This window comes from Serinus canaria, chromosome 25 (assembly GCF_022539315.1).
Source record: "Serinus canaria isolate serCan28SL12 chromosome 25, serCan2020, whole genome shotgun sequence".
NCBI classification, from domain to species: Eukaryota; Metazoa; Chordata; class Aves; order Passeriformes; family Fringillidae; genus Serinus; species Serinus canaria.
The window spans coordinates 10,381,348-10,397,210 of record NC_066338.1 but is presented as its reverse complement, the minus strand read 5'-3'; the positions used below and the strand labels follow the sequence as shown (position 1 = coordinate 10,397,210).

Here is a 15,863-nt window from a genome sequence, read left to right as displayed (position 1 = left end):
GGAAGAGGGTGGGGTGTCCCAAGAAGGGGTGTCCCAAGAGGTGGGTGCTGAAAAAGGGGAGCCCAAAAATCTGGGTCCTAAAAAGGATCCCAGGGGGTGGGTCAAGAAAAGGGGGTCTGAAAAATCCACTTTGTTTGGGGTGTTCTAAAAAGGGGAGTCTGAACACCTGGCAGGTGGGTCTAAAAAAGGGGGTCTGAAAATGCCACTTTTTTGGGGTGTATTCCAAAAAGGGGAGTCCCAAGAGGTGGGTGCTGAAAAAGGAGTGGTGAAAAGGGGGAGCCCAAAAATCTGGGTCCTAAACAGGGGGTCCCAGTAGGGGCGTTCAAAAAAATGGGGTCTGAAAACCCTACTTTGTTTGGGGTGTTCCTAAAAGGGGTATCTCAGAAAGAGGGGTGCTGATGGAGGAGCTCAAACAGCTGGGTCCCAGAAGAGGGGTCCCAAGAGGTGGGTTTGAAAAGGGGGGTCTGAAAACCCCACCTTGTTTGGGGTGTCCCAAGAAGGGGTGTCCCAGGAGGTGGCTCCTGAAAAAGGGGAGCCCAAACAGCTGGGTCCCGAAGGAGGTGCCAGCTCTCAGAAGAAGGGCACGTTTTGGAGTGGGGGCAGAGGCTGCAGCACCCGTGGCTGCCTGGCTGGGTTCCTGAGGGAGCCCTGTCCCTGCAGGGGTGCAGGCTCTGTTCCTGGAGGTGCAGGAGATCAGGAGGATCCGGGCCAGGATGGCCCAGCTGCAGCTGAGCCCGCAGCAGCTCCCGTACCGGGACATGGAGCGCCTGCGCCAGGTCAGCTGGGACTGCCCCTGCCTCCCCCCTGCATCCCCCCTGCATCCCCCCTGCCTCCCCCCTGCCCTCCCCCCTGCCGTCCCCCTCTCCTCCCCCATTCATCCCCCTGCCTCCCCCTGCCCCCCCTCTCCCCCCTGCATCCCCCCTGCTCCCCCCTGCTCTCCCCCCCCTGCATCCCCCGGCATCCCCCCTGCCTCCCCCCTGCATCCCCCCTGCATCCCCCCTGCACTCCCCCTGCATCCTCCATCCCCCTGCCATCCCCCCCGCATCCCCCCGCTTCCCTCCCTCCCTGCCTCCCCCCCCGCATCCCCCCTGCATCCCCCCTGCATCCCCCCTGCATCCCCCCTGCCTCCCCCTGCCTCCCCCTGCCTCCCCCTGCCTCCCCCTGCATCCCCCCTGCATCCCCCCTGCATCCCCCCTGCATCCCCCCTGCATCCCCCCTGCATCCCCCTGCATCCCCCTGCATCCCCCCTGCATCCCCCTGCATCCCCACCCTGCATCCCCCCTGCTCCTCCCCCCTGCACTCCCCCGCATCCCCCCTGCATCCCCCCCCCTGCAATCCCCCCTGCCTCCCCCTGCATCCCCCCTTGCCAATCCCCCATGCCTCCCCCCTGCATCCCCCCTGCACTCCCCCTGCATTCCCCCCTGCATCCCCCCTGCATCCTCCCCCCTGCATCCCCCCTGCATCCCCCTGCATCCCCCCTGCATCCCCCTGCAAATCCCCCTGCCTCCCCCCATGCTCCCCCTGCATCCCCCTGCCTCCCCCCTTGCCTCCCCCTGCTCCCCCCTGCATTCCCCCCTTGCATCCATCCCCCTGCCTCCCCCCTGCATTCCCCCCTGCATCAGCACCCTGCATCCCCCCTGCATCCCTCCCCCCGTGCAATCCCCCCTGCATCCCCCTGCATCCCCCCTGCATCCCCCCTGCATCCCTCCTGCATCCCCTGCATCCTCCTGCATCCCCTCAGCCTCATCCCTGCCTCCCCCTGCCTCCCCTCAGCCTCATCCCTGACTCCCCTCTCCATCACCTCTGTGTCACCTCAGCCTCCTCTCAGCCTCATCTCTGCCTCAAATCACCTCAGCCTCCCCTCTGTGTCACCTCACCCTCCCCTCTGCCTCATCTCTCTCTGCCCCATCTCTGCCTCCCTTCTGCCTCCCCTCTGCCCCACCTCAGCTTCATCCCTGCCTCACCTGCCCTCTGCCCCATCTCAGCCCCATCTCTTCCCCATCTCCCCTCTGCCTCGTCTCTGTGTCACCTGTGTCACCTCAGCCTCCTCTCTGCCCCATCTCTGCCTTATATCCCCTCAGCCTCATCTCAGCCTCCCTTCTGCCCTCCCTTCTGCCCCATTTCTGCCTCCCCTCAGCCTCATCTCTGCCCCATCTCCCCTCTACCCTCACCTCATCCTCACCCCTGCCTCATCTCTGCATCACCTCAGCTTCCCCTCTGCCCCCTTTCTGTTCTGCCCCCCTTTCTGCCCCCCTTTCTGCCCCCCTTTCTGCCCCCCCCTTTCTGCCCCCCTTCATCTTGCCCCCCTTTCATCTCTGCCCCCTTGCCACCCCTTTCATCTCTGCCCCCCTTTCATCTCCTGCCCCCCCCATCTCTTCTGCCCCCATCTCTGCCCCCCATCTCTGCCCCCCTTTCTGCCCCCCTTTCATCTCTGCCCCCCCTTGTTTCTGCTCACCCCCCATCTCTCTGCCCCCCCATCTTCTGCCCCCCATCTCTGCCCCCCATCTCTGCCCCTTTATCTCTGCCCCCTCTGCCTGCAGGGAGCGGCTGCAGCCCCTCTGGGACCCCTTCCCTGCCCAAACCCAGGCCCTGGGAGCTGCAGCCAGCCCGGGGAGGGAGGATTTGGGGTTTTTGGGGGTTTTTGGAGTCGGGTGCTGACCTGTCCCCCTGCCCCCCGGGGCAGTTCCGCAGGGACGTGCTCAAGGCCATTCCCATCGGGATCATCGCCATCCCCCCCTTCACCAACTTCCTGGTGCTGGTCCTCATGTGAGTACCCAGCCCCCCTGAGCCCCACATTCCCTCCAGTTGGGGTTTTTAGGGGCAGGGATTGTCCTGAGGTGAGAACTGGGGTGCTCCTTGGGCTCCCTGAGCCCCAGATTCCCTGCAGTGGGGGTTTTTAGGGGCAGGAATTGTCTTGGTGTGAGTACTCAGCCCTCCATGGGCTCCCTGAGTCCCAAATTTTGTGCCTCAAACCCCAAACCCGGGGCTTTTAAAAACAGGAATATCTCACTGAAGAACAAATCCCAAATTCCCTGCAGTTGGGGTTTTTAGGGGCAGGAATCTCTCCCTGTAAGAACAAATCCCAAATTCCCTGCAGTGGGGGTTTTTAAGGCAGGAATCTCTCCCTGTAAGAACAAATCCCAAATTCCCTGCAGTGGGGGTTTTTAAGGCAGGAATCTCTCCCTGTAAGAACAAATCCCAAATTCCCTGCAGTGGGGGTTTTTAAGGCAGGAATCTCTCCCTGTAAGAAGGAATACTGTGGGAAATGCAGGACTCCTGAGCCAGTGACCAATATGACCAAGCAGGAGCTGTTTATTGTTTATACCACGCACACTTTCCTGGATTCCACAAACACAGTGCTCACTTCTGAACTGGTGCCTTTGTTTTGTTCTCTCATTTTCTGCCTGCATCTCTCAGAGTCTGGGGCTGGGCACAGTGCAGGTGCCTCACAGCCCTCTGTTGTTCTCGTGGTCTTGGTGCTGGGTTTGTCAGCATCTGCTTTCTTAATTTAGCACAAATTATCTTCTTCATATCATGATATCCCTGGTATCCAGTTCCTGCTGTTTGGGTATTTCTGTTTCTCAGCCTCTTTTTTCATAGTTCAGCACAAATTATGTTCCAACAGCCTTGAGGAGCTGAGTGCTGGATTGGCACTGCCAGGTGTGAGCTGAGTGCTGGATTGGCAGTGCCAGGTCTGAGCTGAGTGCTGGATTGGCAGTGCCAGCTCCTGAGTGCTGGATTGGCAGTGCCAGCTCCTGAGTGCTGGATTGGCAGTGCCAGGTCTGAGCTGAGTGCTGGATTGGCAATGCCAGGTCTGGGAGCTGAGTGCTGGATTGGCAGTGCCAGGTCCTGAGTGCTGGATTGGCAGTGCCAGCTCCTGAGTGCTGGATTGGCAGTGCCAGGTCTGAGCTGAGTGCTGGATTGGCAGTGCCAGCTCCTGAGTTCTGGGTTGGCAGTGCCAGGTCTGAGAGCTGAGTGCTGGATTGGCAGTGCCAGCTCCTGAGTGCTGAGTGCTGGATTGGCAGTGCCAGCTCCTGAGTGCTGGATTGGCAGTGCCAGGTCTGGGAGCTGAGTGCTGGATTGGCAGTGCCAGCTCCTGAGTGCTGGATTGGCAGTGCCAGGTCTGGGAGCTGAGTGCTGGATTGGCAGTGCCAGCTCCTGAGTGCTGGATTGGCAGTGCCAGGTCTGAGCTGAGTGCTGGATTGGCAGTGCCAACTCCTGAGTGCTGGATTGGCAGTGCCAGCTCCTGAGTGCTGGATTGGCAGTGCCAGGTCTGAGCTGAGTGCTGGATTGGCAGTGCCAACTCCTGAGTGCTGGATTGGCAGTGCCAGCTCCTGAGTGCTGGATTGGCAGTGCCAGCTCCTGAGTGCTGGATTGGCAGTGCCACTCTGGAGCTGAGTGCTGGATTGGCAGTGCCAGGTCTGAGCTGAGTGCTGGATTGGCAGTGCCAACTCCTGAGTGCTGGATTGGCAGTGCCAGCTCCTGAGTGCTGGATTGGCAGTGCCAGGTCTGAGCTGAGTGCTGGATTGACAATGCCAGCTCCTGAGTGCTGGATTGGCAGTGCCAGGTCTGAGCTGAGTGCTGGATTGACAATGCCAACTCCTGAGTGCTGGACTGGCAGTGCCAGGTCTGAGCTGAGTGCTGGATTGGCAGTGCCAGCTCCTGAGGGCTGGATTCAGGAGGGTCTGAGAACTCCAAGAAATCAAGGACACTCTAATTCCTGTGACAGCTCCACTCACTGCCACTCCCAGCCCACATCCCGCCTCATTTCATGGGGAAAACTTCTGGATTAATGCAGACTCAGGAAGGGCAGTGAATGTTCAAATACCTCCAGAAAAGAAAGAGGGAACCCCCTGTCTTGACTTTCCCACCCTGAATCCCCTCTGCTGCCTCTCCCCAGGTATTCCTTCCCTCAGCAGCTCCTGATCAGGCACTTCTGGATGCCCCAGTGGAGTTCCTGGATGCCTGAGGAGGAAATTCAGGAGGGTCTGAGAACTCCTAGAAAATCAAGGACACTCTAATTCCTGGGACAGCTCCACTCACTGCCACTCCCAGCCCACATCCAGCCTCATTTCACGAGGGAAACTTCTGGATTAATGCAGATTCAGGGAGGGCAGAAATTCCTCCAGAAAAGAAAGAGTGAACCCCCAGGAACCCCCTGGAGCCCCCAGGAACCCCCAGGTGCCCCCTAGATCCCCCTGGAACCCCCTGCTCTGCCCTTCCCACCCTGAACCCCCTCTCCTGCCTCTCCCCAGGTATTTCTTCCCCCGGCAGCTCCTGATCAGGCACTTCTGGACGCCCAGGCAGCAGCTGGAGTTCCTGGATGCCTACGACTGCCGCCGCCGGGCCTCGCACCCGGCCGTGCTGCGGGCACTGGCGCGGGCAGCACGCTCCCTGCCCGAGGCACAGCCCCAGCAGCTGCTGCTGCAGCTCTGTGACCAGGTGTGTGCCCCAGCAGTGCCACGCTGCGTGCCCCAGCACTGCCACGCTGCGTGCCCCAGCTCTGTGACCATGTGTGTGCCCCAGCTCTGCCACGCTCTGTGCCCCAGCACTGCCACGCTGCGTGTCCCAGCTCTGTGTGCCCCAGCACTGCCACGCTCGTGTGCCCAGCTCTGCCACGCTGTGTGCCCCAGCACTGACACGCTTGTGTGCCCACCAGCTCTGCCACGCTGTGTGCCCAAGCTCTGCCACGCTGCGTGCACAGCTCGGCCCCCCTGCATGCCCAGCACTGCCCCCCTGCATGCCCAGCACTGCCACGATGTGTGCCCCAAGCACTTGCCACGCTTGCTTGCCCCAGCTTGCCACGCTGCGTGCCCAAGCATGCCTACCACGCGCGTGCCCCAGCTCTGCCACGCTGCCGTCGCACCAGCTATGCCCCCTGCATGCCCCAGCACTGCCACGCTGCGTGCCCCAGCACTGCCACGCTGCGTGCCCCAGCAGTGCCACGCTGCGTGCCCCAGCACTGCCACGCTGCGTGCCCCAGCTCTGTGTGCCCCAGCTCTGCCACGCTCTGTGCCCCAGCACTGCCACGCTGCGTGCCCCAGCTCTGCCACGCTGCGTGCCCCAGCTCTGCCCCCCTGCATGGCCCCAGCACTGCCACGCTGCGTGCCCCAGCACTGCCACGCTGTGTGCCCCGCTTGCCACGCTGAGGTCCCAGCACTGCCACGCTGCGTGCCCCAGCTCTGCCACGCTGCGTGTCCCAGCTCTGTGTGCCCCAGCTCTGCCACGCTGTGTGCCCCAGCTCTGCCCCCCTGCATGCCCCAGCACTGCCACGCTGTGTGCCCCAGCTCTGCCACGCTGTGTGCCCCAGCTCTGTGTGCCCCAGCACTGCCACGCTGCGTGCCCCAGCACTGCCCCCTGCGTTTTGCCCCAGCTCTGCCAAGCTGCGTGCCCAGCTCTGCCACGCTGCGTGCCCCAGCTCGCCACGCTGTGTTGCCCCCAGCACTGCCACGCTGCGTGCCCCAGCACTGCCACGCTGCGTGCCCCAGCTCTGCGTGCCCCAGCACTGCCACGCTGTGTGTCCCAGCTCTGCGTGCCCCAGCTCTGCCACGCTGCGTGCCCCAGCACTGCCACGCTGTGTGCCCCAGCTCTGTGTGCCCCAGCTCTGCCACGCTGCGTGCCCCAGCACTGCCACGCTGCGTGCCCCAGCTCTGCCACGCTGCGTGTCCCAGCACTGCCACGCTGCGTTGCCCCAGCACTGCCACGCATGTGTGCCAAGCACTGGCACGCTGTGTGCCCCAGCTCTGCACGCTGGTGCCCAGCACTGCCCACGCCTGCGTGCCCCAGCTCGTGCCACGCTGTTGCCCCAGCTCTGCCACGCTGTGTGCCCCAGCTCTGCGTGCCCCAGCTCTGCCACGCTGCAACTTCTGGTGTGAAAGCAAAGCCAGTGAGAGACTGAGGCAGAAACAGGAGTTATTAGGAAAAGGGGAAAAAACCCAAAGTGCGTGTGATAGTACAAAAGAAAAAGCACTGACAGAGTTAGTTACACCCCAGATGAACCCAAAATGGGCACAAAATGAACCCAAAATGGTCACAAAATGAACCCAGGATGAACCAAAATGGGCACAAAATGAACGTGAGATGAAACAAAATGGGCACAAAAGCAAAACCACTGGCAGAGTGAGAACCCAGCCTGGCACCCTGTGGGTCAGGGTGCTGGCACAGTCCAGCTGGAATTGTGGCTCAGCCCTCCTGCAGTGCCAGGGGTGGTTCTGCTGGAGCAGGGATCCTGTAGGAAAGGGTGGAGTCTTCCTCTGGAGATCCAGTGGAAGAGGCAGCTGCTGCTCCTCTGGGAATCCAGTGGAGAAACCTTGCTGGAGTTCCAGAGTCTCAGATTGTATCCAGGCAGGAATGTTTGAAATCTCAGATTGTATCCAGGCAGGAATGTTTGAGATCTCAGGTTCTATCCAGGCAGGAATGTTTGAGATCTCAGGTTCTCTCCAAGGAGGAATGTTTGAGATCTCAGGTTGTATCCAGGAATGTTTGGCTCCTCCCTGGGCAGAGCATCTCCCAGTGGGATGATGGAATTTTATCAGCCATGCAGGGACACTCACTGGCCCATGAACAGAAGATAATGAATAATTATTGGCCCATGAACAGGAGATATTCTGGAGGGAGGATTGGTGGTAGAAGAGATAAAGAAAAACTGCCCCACCTCTAACAGATGCAAATTGAATACACATTACCCTGTGTTCCCAAAATGAAGCCAAAATGGTCACAAAATGAACCCAAAATGGACCCAAATAGTCACAAAATGAACCCAAGATGGACCAAAATGGTCACAACTGGTCACAAAAAGGGACACCCCATCCCGGGGTCTCTCACTTTGATAAGTTCTGCCCCATTTGCATATTGCAGTGAATTGTCCAATTGCACCTTTGGGTTATGAGGTCCCATTCTTGTTTTTCTCTCCTCAGTTCACCATTATTTGTGCTCTTGGGGCTGAAATTTGGATAACTTCTCCTTGTTCCCAGAGCAGGAGTCGCTTTGTCTCCCTGCTCTGCGAACAGAGCTCCCCATCCCATAATAGGAAGCCCAGCCCCACCCCCTAAAGCAGCACAGAACCTGAAAAATGCCCCAAAGCTGAGGCTTTGAGCTGTCTGAGGTGTCACCTGTGCTCTGCTGGGGCTCTTGCAGGTGCAGGGAGGTGCCCGGCCCCACCTGGCCCAGCTCCTGGCTGTCAGGAGTTTGTTCTCGGGCTCTCTGCTGGTGCTCAACAGGCTCCAGGTGGATCACGTGGTGAGTTCAGGTGCTCACCTGCTCAGGTGTGCCCCCAAACCGGTCCAGGGGCTGAGGGAAGGGTGTAGGGGTGCCCTGGGCTGGGGGGATCCCCATCCCTGAGAGTATTTGGGGTCCTGGGCACTGTGGCGGCAGGTGAGGGGGGCTGGGGGGGACCCTGGGGCGTGAGAGAGCGGAAAGGGTCGGATGTGGTGATATCCAGCACCCTGAGCCCCCCTGGGATGGGGCTGTGCCACCACCCTGAGCCCCCCTGGGATGGGGCTGTGCCACCACCCTAAGCCCCCCTGGGATGGACTGTGCCACCCTGGGATGGGCTGTGCCACCACCCTGAGCCACTCTGGGATGGGTTGTGCCACCCTGGGATGGGACTGCCACCACCCCTGAGCCCCCCTGGGATGGGCTGTGCCACCACCCTGAGCCCCCCTGGGATGGGACTGTGCCACCCACACTGAGCCCCCCTGGGATGGGGCTGTGCCACCACCCTGAGCCCCCTGGGATGGGACTGTGCCACCACCCTGAGCCCCCCTGGGATGGGGCTGTGCCACCACCCTGAGCCCCCCTGGGATGGGGCTGTGCCACCACGCTGGGATGGGGCTGAGCCCCCCCTGCAGTTTCTGAAATGCCAGGTCTGAGCCTGCTGTGCCAAACGGGTCCCTGTGTGTTCCCTCATTTGAAGGGAGGCTGGCAGTGCCCTCGGGCATTCCTAATCCACTCCTCCACCTGGCAAGGACACCTTGCTGGGCTGGGGGGTGGGTGAGGAGAGCTGCAGCCACCCACAGGTGCCCTCCTTGTCCTGCACAGAGAGCCCTGAGCCAGGTGCTGTTCCTGACCCCTCACCTGCCCGCCTTCCTCCTGCGGCACCGCCTGCGCAGCCACGTCCTGGAGATCCAGCACCTGGACCACGCCCTGCTGCACCTGGGGCTGGGGCAGCTCTCTGAGGAGGAGCTCCGAGCGGTGAGCACCCCTCAGCACACAGTGCCAGCCCTGTGGCACCTCAGGTGGCACCTGAGTGATCCCTTCTGGGGAAGGGTGTCGGCACTGGGGTCACACCTGGGGTGGGGAGGGTTCCTCACTTCTCTTCCTGTTGGTTCCTCTGGGCACTGGAGGTGGTAGTTCATGGTTGGGTTATCATTTAATGTAGTTATTATTATTGTTTATCATTTCTTAAATTATTATTTCTTCTTTATTATTTCAGTAGAACAGCCTCACTTCTGTGAGCTCAGCAGCACGGCACAAAATGGCCAAAAATCTCTGGTTAGGAGGGCTTGTAAGGCTAAACTATCCAATGAAGAACTCACCCAGATTATTTTCCTTTTTAAGGCTAAATTATCCAATTAAAAACTGACACCTGGATTATTTTCCCTTTTAAAACTAAACTATCCAGTTAAGAACTCACACCTTGAATATTTTCTCTTTTAAGACTAAATTACCTAATTAAGAACTGACACCGAGATTATTTTCCCTTTTAAGACTAAACTATTCAATTAAAAACTCACACCCAGATTATTTTCCCTTTTAATCAATAACTGATCTCAAAGAGCCCCAGTGGGGACTTTTCTGCCCAATTACAAAATGCCACCCACACCCATGGAGAAGAAGGAAGACGCCCAGGATGACCCCCTGTGCCCTCCATCTTGCACACTAAAAATCCCAAACCTCAATTTCTCCCCCAGTGCCCTACACTGCTCTCTATAATCTGTTTCACACTTTTGTGAATTCTAATCTGGCTTGGAGTCTGGGAAGCTTTCTCCGTGAGTGGGGGTCAAAGTCAGTGCACCCCAGAGCAGGCACAGGACAATCCCTGTGGGCACCCAGGGCACTCACAGGACAATCCCTGTGGGCACCCAGAGCAGGCACAGGACAATCCCTGTGGGCACCCAGGGCACTCACAGGACAATCCCTGTGGGCACCCAGAGCACTCACAGGACAATCCCTGTGGGTTTCCACTTCTTCCCCTCCTGGGGGGGCCTGGTGCGGTGCTGGCTGTCTGTGTGTCCGTCCCTGGTGTCTGTGTGTCCGTCCCTGACCGTGTCCGTGTGTCCGTCCCTGGTGTCTGTGTGTCCGTCCCTGTCCGTGTGTCCATCCCTGGTGTCTGTGTGTCCGTCCCTGACCGTGTCCGTGTGTCCGTCCCTGGTGTCTGTGTGTCCGTCCCTGTCCGTGTGTCCATCCCTGACCGTGTCCGTGTGTCCGTCCCTGACCGTGTCCGTGTGTCCGTCCCTGACTCTGTCCGTGTGTCCGTCCCTGACCGTGTCCGTGTGTCCCCAGGCCTGTTACCTGCGTGGGCTGAACTCCACTCACCTGTGCCAGGCCGAGTGCCAGGCGTGGCTGGAGCAGTGGCTCAGGCTCTCCTGTGAGCTCCAAGGTACCTCTGGCAGGGGCAGCACCCCCAAAAGCCTCCCCTGGGCACAGACTGGCACTCCTGGGGTGGCTTTGTCCCCACTGAGGCTCACCCCCTCACCTGGGCACAGCCTGTGCCCAGATGTGCCTGTGGCATGGAAATGTGGCACCAGGAGCCCACTGCTCCCCCTCTCTGTGCCCATCCCAGTGCCCTCTGTGCCCATCCCAGTGCCCATCCCAGTGCCCTCTTTGCCCATCCTGGTGCTCCCAGTGCCCCCCCCCCGCCCATCCCAGTGCTCCCAGTCTGCCAGGTTCCTATCTCAGTGCTGCCCAGTCCCCCCAGAACCCCCTCCGTGCCCACCCCAGTTCACCCAGTGCCCCCAGTGCCACTCCCACCCCAGTCCCAGCACCCCCAGTGTCCCCCAGTGCTGCCCAGTTCCCCCAGAAACCCCCAGTGCCCCCCATAGGGCTCCCAGTCCACCCAGAGCCCATCCCATGCCCACCCCAGCACTCCCAGTGCTCCCAGTGCCAGTCCCAGCCCCACAGTGCCACTCCCTCAGAGTCCCAGCTGTCCCAGTGCCCCCAGTGCCAGTCCCAGTGTCCCCAAGTGCCACTCCCCCCCAGCCCCAGCCCCCCCAGTGCCCCCAATGACAGCCCCAGCCCCCCCAGTGCCCATGCCAGATGTTGATGATGCCCCAGTACCAGCCCCAGTCCCAGCCCCCCCAGTGCCAGTCCCAGGCCCCCCAGTGCCCGTCCCAGCTCTCCCAGTTCCAGCCCCAGCCCCCCCAGTGCCCATGCCAGTCCCAGCTCTCTCAGTGCCAGCCCCAGCCCCCCCATCCCCCCCAGTGCCCATGCCAGTCTCTGATGGTGCCCCCAGTGCTCCCTGTGCCAGCCCCAGCCCCCCAGTCCCAGCCCCCCCGGTGCCCGTGCCAGTCCCTGATGATGTCCCCAGTGCCAGTCCCAGCTGTCCCAGCCCCCCAGTGCCAGTCCCAGTCCCTGACGGTGTCCCCAGTGCCAGTCCCAGCCCCAGTCCCCCTGGTGCCCGTGCCCGTCGCTGAGGTGCCCCCAGCTGTCCCAGCCCCTGCAGTGTCCCCAGTGCCAGCCCCCAGTCCCCCCAGCCTCCCTGGTGCCCCCAGTGCCAGCCCCAGTCCCCCCCAGCCCCCTGCGTGCCCCCAGGTGCCAGTCACCGCCCCCCAGTTTGCCCAGCTCCCAAGACCCCCACCACGCCCCCCCGGTTGCCCCGCAATGCCAGTCCCAGCCCCCCCAGTGCCAGTCCCAGCCCCCCCAGCCCCCCCGGTGCCCGCAATGCCAGTCCCTGACAGTGCCCGTGTGCCCCCGCAGCCTCGGAAGCCTCCCTGCTGGCCCACAGCATGGTCCTGCTGGCCCTGCCCCCCCGCCAGCCCCCCGAGTGACCGCCCCGAGGGACCCGGAGCGCCAGGGGGGCACAGGGTGGCACCTGTGTGCCCCCCCCACCCTTAACCTGTGCTGCCAGCGTGCCCAGAGCTGGCCCGGGCTGTGCCCGCCCCCTGCGGCCACCGGTCAGTAATTAATTAACTGCACCTCGTTAATTAACTGCACCGGTCGGTAATTAACTGCACCTCGTTAATTGGGGCAGAGCGAGGGCCCCAGGCTGGGGCTGGTCCTGGGGGGCTGCTGGAGGTTCCCGTGGGATCTCCTGGATGTTCCTGTGGGATCTGCTGGAGATTCCTGTGGGGTCTCCTGGAGGTTCCCCTGGGATCCTCTGAACATTTCCGTGGAGTCTGGTGGATGCTTCCCATGGGATTTGGTGGATGCTTCCCGTGGGATCTGCTGGAGGTTCCTGTGAGATTTGCTGGATGTTCTTGTGAGATCTTCTGGATGTTCCTGTGGGATCTGGTGGATGTTCCTGTGGAATTTGGTGGATGCTTCCCATGGGATCTGCTGGAGATTCCTGTGAGATCTGGATGTTTCCATGGGATTTGGTGGATGCTCCCCGTGGGATCTTTGGGATGTTCCTGTGGGATTTTCGGGATGTTCCTGTGGGATCTGCTGAAGGTTCCTGTGGGATCTGCTGGATGCTTCCCCTGGGATCTGCTGGACTTTCCTGTGGAATCTTCTGGATGTTCTCATGGGATGTTCTGGATGTTCCCGTGGGATCTCCTGGATGTTCCCGTGGGATCTCCTGGATGTTCCCGTGGATCTCCTGGACGTTCCCGTGGGATCTCCTGGACGTTCCTGTGGATCTCCTGGATGTTCCTGTGGATCTCCTGGATGTTCCCGTGGGATCTCCTGGATGTTCCCGTGGGATCTGGTGGCCCTGACCCCCTGCTGGAGACTTTCCCTCCGTTTCTCTTCCCAACGGTCTCTCAAATGTCCCAGCGCTCCCTGAGGGATTGAGCAGCACCCTGGAATCCCCACCGACCTCCAGCTCCCTGGGGGATCCCTGGGAGCCTTTTGGGATCTCCTGAGAGCCTTTTGGGGTTCCCTGGGAGTATTTTGGGTTCCCCGAGAGCCTTTTGGGGTGTCCTGGGAGCCTTTTGGGATTCCTGGGAGCCCTTTGGGATCTCCTGGGAGCCCTTTGGGATCTCCCTGAGAGCCTTTTGGGATTCCTGGGATACTTTTGGGATCTCCTGGGAGCCTTTTGGGGTTCCCTGGGAACCTTTTGTGGTTCCCTGAGAGCCTTTTGGGATCCTGGGAGCCTTTTGGGATCTCCTGAGAGCCTTTTGGGGTGTCCTGGGAGCCTTTTGGGATCTCCTGGAAGCCTTTTAGGGTTCCCTGAGAGCCTTTTGAGGTCTCCTGAGATCCATTTGGGTTCTCTGAGATCCTTTGGGGGTTCCTGGGAGCCTTTTGGGATCCCTGGGAGCCTTTTGGGATCCCTGGGAGTATTTTGGGATCCCTGCCTTTGGGGTTAACCCCCCCCACCCGAGAATTCCTGGGAATTCCCCCCAAACTGGAGGATCTGGGGGCTCCAGGGGCTTTGGGGGTGGCTCTGGTGACCCCCCCGAGGGGACACCCCAAAAATTCCCTTTTGAGGCATTTTGGGGTTAAAGGGGTGGGAGCTCCCCCTGCTCACCTTCCACCTGGCTTTGGGGAATTTCACAAATTCACAATTTTCACCCACAACTCACAGCTCAGTTCACCTTTTTTGTGGTTTTTCCACTTAAATATTGACCTTAAGTTCCACTTTTTTGTGAATTTCACAGCCTCCCCCCCCTTGAGAAATTCATTTTTCACCCACAATTCAATTTAATTTTATTACACCATTTTTTGTGATTGTGGTTTTTCCACTCTAATATTCCCCTTAAATACAGAATTCTTGTGAATTTCAGAGCCCCCCCTTGAGAAATTCACCCCTTTTCAGCCACAATTCTGATTTAAATCAAATTTAACAATTTTTTTCATTTTCCCACTTAAATATTCCTCTTAGATTCCACATTTTTGTGAATTTCCCCACTTGAGGAATTCACAATTTTCATCCACAACTCACATCTCATTTTACCTTTTTTTTTATTTTTCCACTTAAATATTCCCCTTAAACACAGAATTTTATGAATTTCAGATCCCCCTTTGAGAAATTCACCAATTTTCAGCCACAATTCAATTTAATTTTACCATTTTTGTGGTTTTTCCACTTAAATATTGACCTCAAATTCCACATTTTTGTGACTTTCAGAGCCCCCCTTGAATTCACCCTTTTCAGCCACAATTCCCCTCTCATTTCACCAATTTTTTTGTTTTTCCCCCTAAGTTCAGCATTTTTCAGGAAAAAGGAGCCCAGGGCTGAATTTCCCATTTTTTGTGGGCGTGGCTGGGAAAAGAAAATGAACCCAGGAGGGAATTTTGGATTCCCAACATTTGGGAAAATCCAAATGGAAAATCCAGGGGGGCCTGGGGGGGTTGGGGGGGACACCTGGGGGGTGGGGGAGGGGCTCCAGCAGGAGCTGGGGGATAAAAACAATAAAAATGATAAAAAATGATAAAAAATGTCAAAGTGCCCTCGAAACCTCCGAAATCTGGGCAAAGGGAGGGAATTCTGGGAGGTCTGGGGGGGGGGGGGGGAGCCAGCGGGGTCACATCTGGGGTCACATCTGGGGTCACAGCTGGGGTCACAGCGGGGTCATATCTGGGTCACATCTGGGGTCACATCTGGGGTCACAGCTGGGTCACAGCTGGGGTCACAGCTGAGTCACATCTGGGTCACATCTGGGTCACATCTGCGGTCACAGCTGGGTCACAGCTGGGTCACATCTGGGGTCACAGCTGGGGTCACATCTGGGTCACATCTGGGGTCACAGCTGGGGTCACATCTGGGTCACATCTGGGTCACATCGGGTCACAGCTGGGTCACAGCTGGGTCACATCTGGGGTCACAGCTGGGGTCACAGCTGGGTCACAGCTGGGTCACAGCTGGGGTCACATCTGGGTCACAGCTGGGTCACAGCTGGGGTCACAGCTGAGTCACATCTGGGTCACGGCTGGGTCACGGCTGGGTCACATCTAGGGTCACATCTGGGGTCACATCTGGGTCACAGCTGGGTCACAGCTGGGTCACAGCTGGGGTCACATCTGGGTCACATCTGGGTCACATCTGGGTCACAGCTGGGTCACATCTGGGTCACATCTGGGTCACAGCTGGGGTCACATCTGGGGCACTGGGTCACATGCTGGGTCACATCTGGGGTCACAGCTGGGTCAGAGCTGGGGTCAGAGCTGGGGTCACAGCTGGGTCACATCTGGGGTCACATCTGGTCACAGCTGGGTCACAGCTGGGTCACAGCTGGGTCACATCTGGGGTCACCCCCAGGACATGGGGGGGGGGGGGGCCAGCAGGGGATCCGTGGGAATCAAAAATTGGGGAAAAATCGGGATTTTGACCCTCAGTGCTGTCACCCTCAAGCCCCGTGTCACCTCTGAGCCCCGTGTCACCCCTCAGCCCTGTGTCACCCCCCAGCTCTGTCACCCCCCAGCCCCCTGTCACCTCCCAGTTCTTTGCCACCTCTCAGCCCTGTGTCACCTCTGAGCTCTGTGTGACATCCCAACCTTGTGTCACCCCTCACCCCTTTGTCACCCCTGTGTCACCTCAGCCCTGTCACCACATCCTGGGCAGTGGCACAGGGACAGTGCCAGCCCTGTGGGGGGGCACAGGGACAGTGCCCACCCTCGAGAGTGGCACAGGGACAGTGCCAGGTCTGGGCAGTGGCACAGGGACAGTGCCAACCCTGGAGAGTGGCACAGGGACAGTGCCCACCCTCGAGAGTGGCACAGGGACAGTGCCAGCCCTGGAGAGTGGCACAGGGACAGTGCCACCC

The 15,863-nt window shown here is 59.6% G+C and overlaps 1 protein-coding gene across 1 annotated transcript; it reads left to right on the top strand.

The window, feature by feature from the left end:
* Positions 1–44: 44 nt before the first annotated feature.
* LETMD1 (LETM1 domain containing 1) lies at positions 45–13,092 on the top strand. Its single transcript, XM_050984149.1, has 8 exons — positions 45–444; positions 661–776; positions 2,684–2,766; positions 5,256–5,442; positions 8,137–8,238; positions 9,040–9,192; positions 10,504–10,600; positions 11,917–13,092. The coding sequence occupies exons 1-8, from the start codon at positions 399–401 to the stop codon at positions 11,985–11,987; spliced, it is 855 nt and encodes a 284-aa protein (XP_050840106.1). The 5' UTR covers positions 45–398; the 3' UTR covers positions 11,988–13,092.
* The last annotated feature ends 2,771 nt before the right edge of the window (positions 13,093–15,863 follow it).

Coding starts and splice junctions, on each gene's coding strand:
- LETMD1 (XM_050984149.1), top strand. CDS start 399: ATGGAGGAGCTCAAACAGCTGGGTCCCAGAAGAGGGGTCCCAAGAG. Junction 777..2,683: donor ACATGGAGCGCCTGCGCCAG/GTCAGCTGGGAC, acceptor CCCCCGGGGCAG/TTCCGCAGGGACGTGCTCAA. Junction 5,443..8,136: donor TGCTGCAGCTCTGTGACCAG/GTGTGTGCCCCA, acceptor GGGCTCTTGCAG/GTGCAGGGAGGTGCCCGGCC.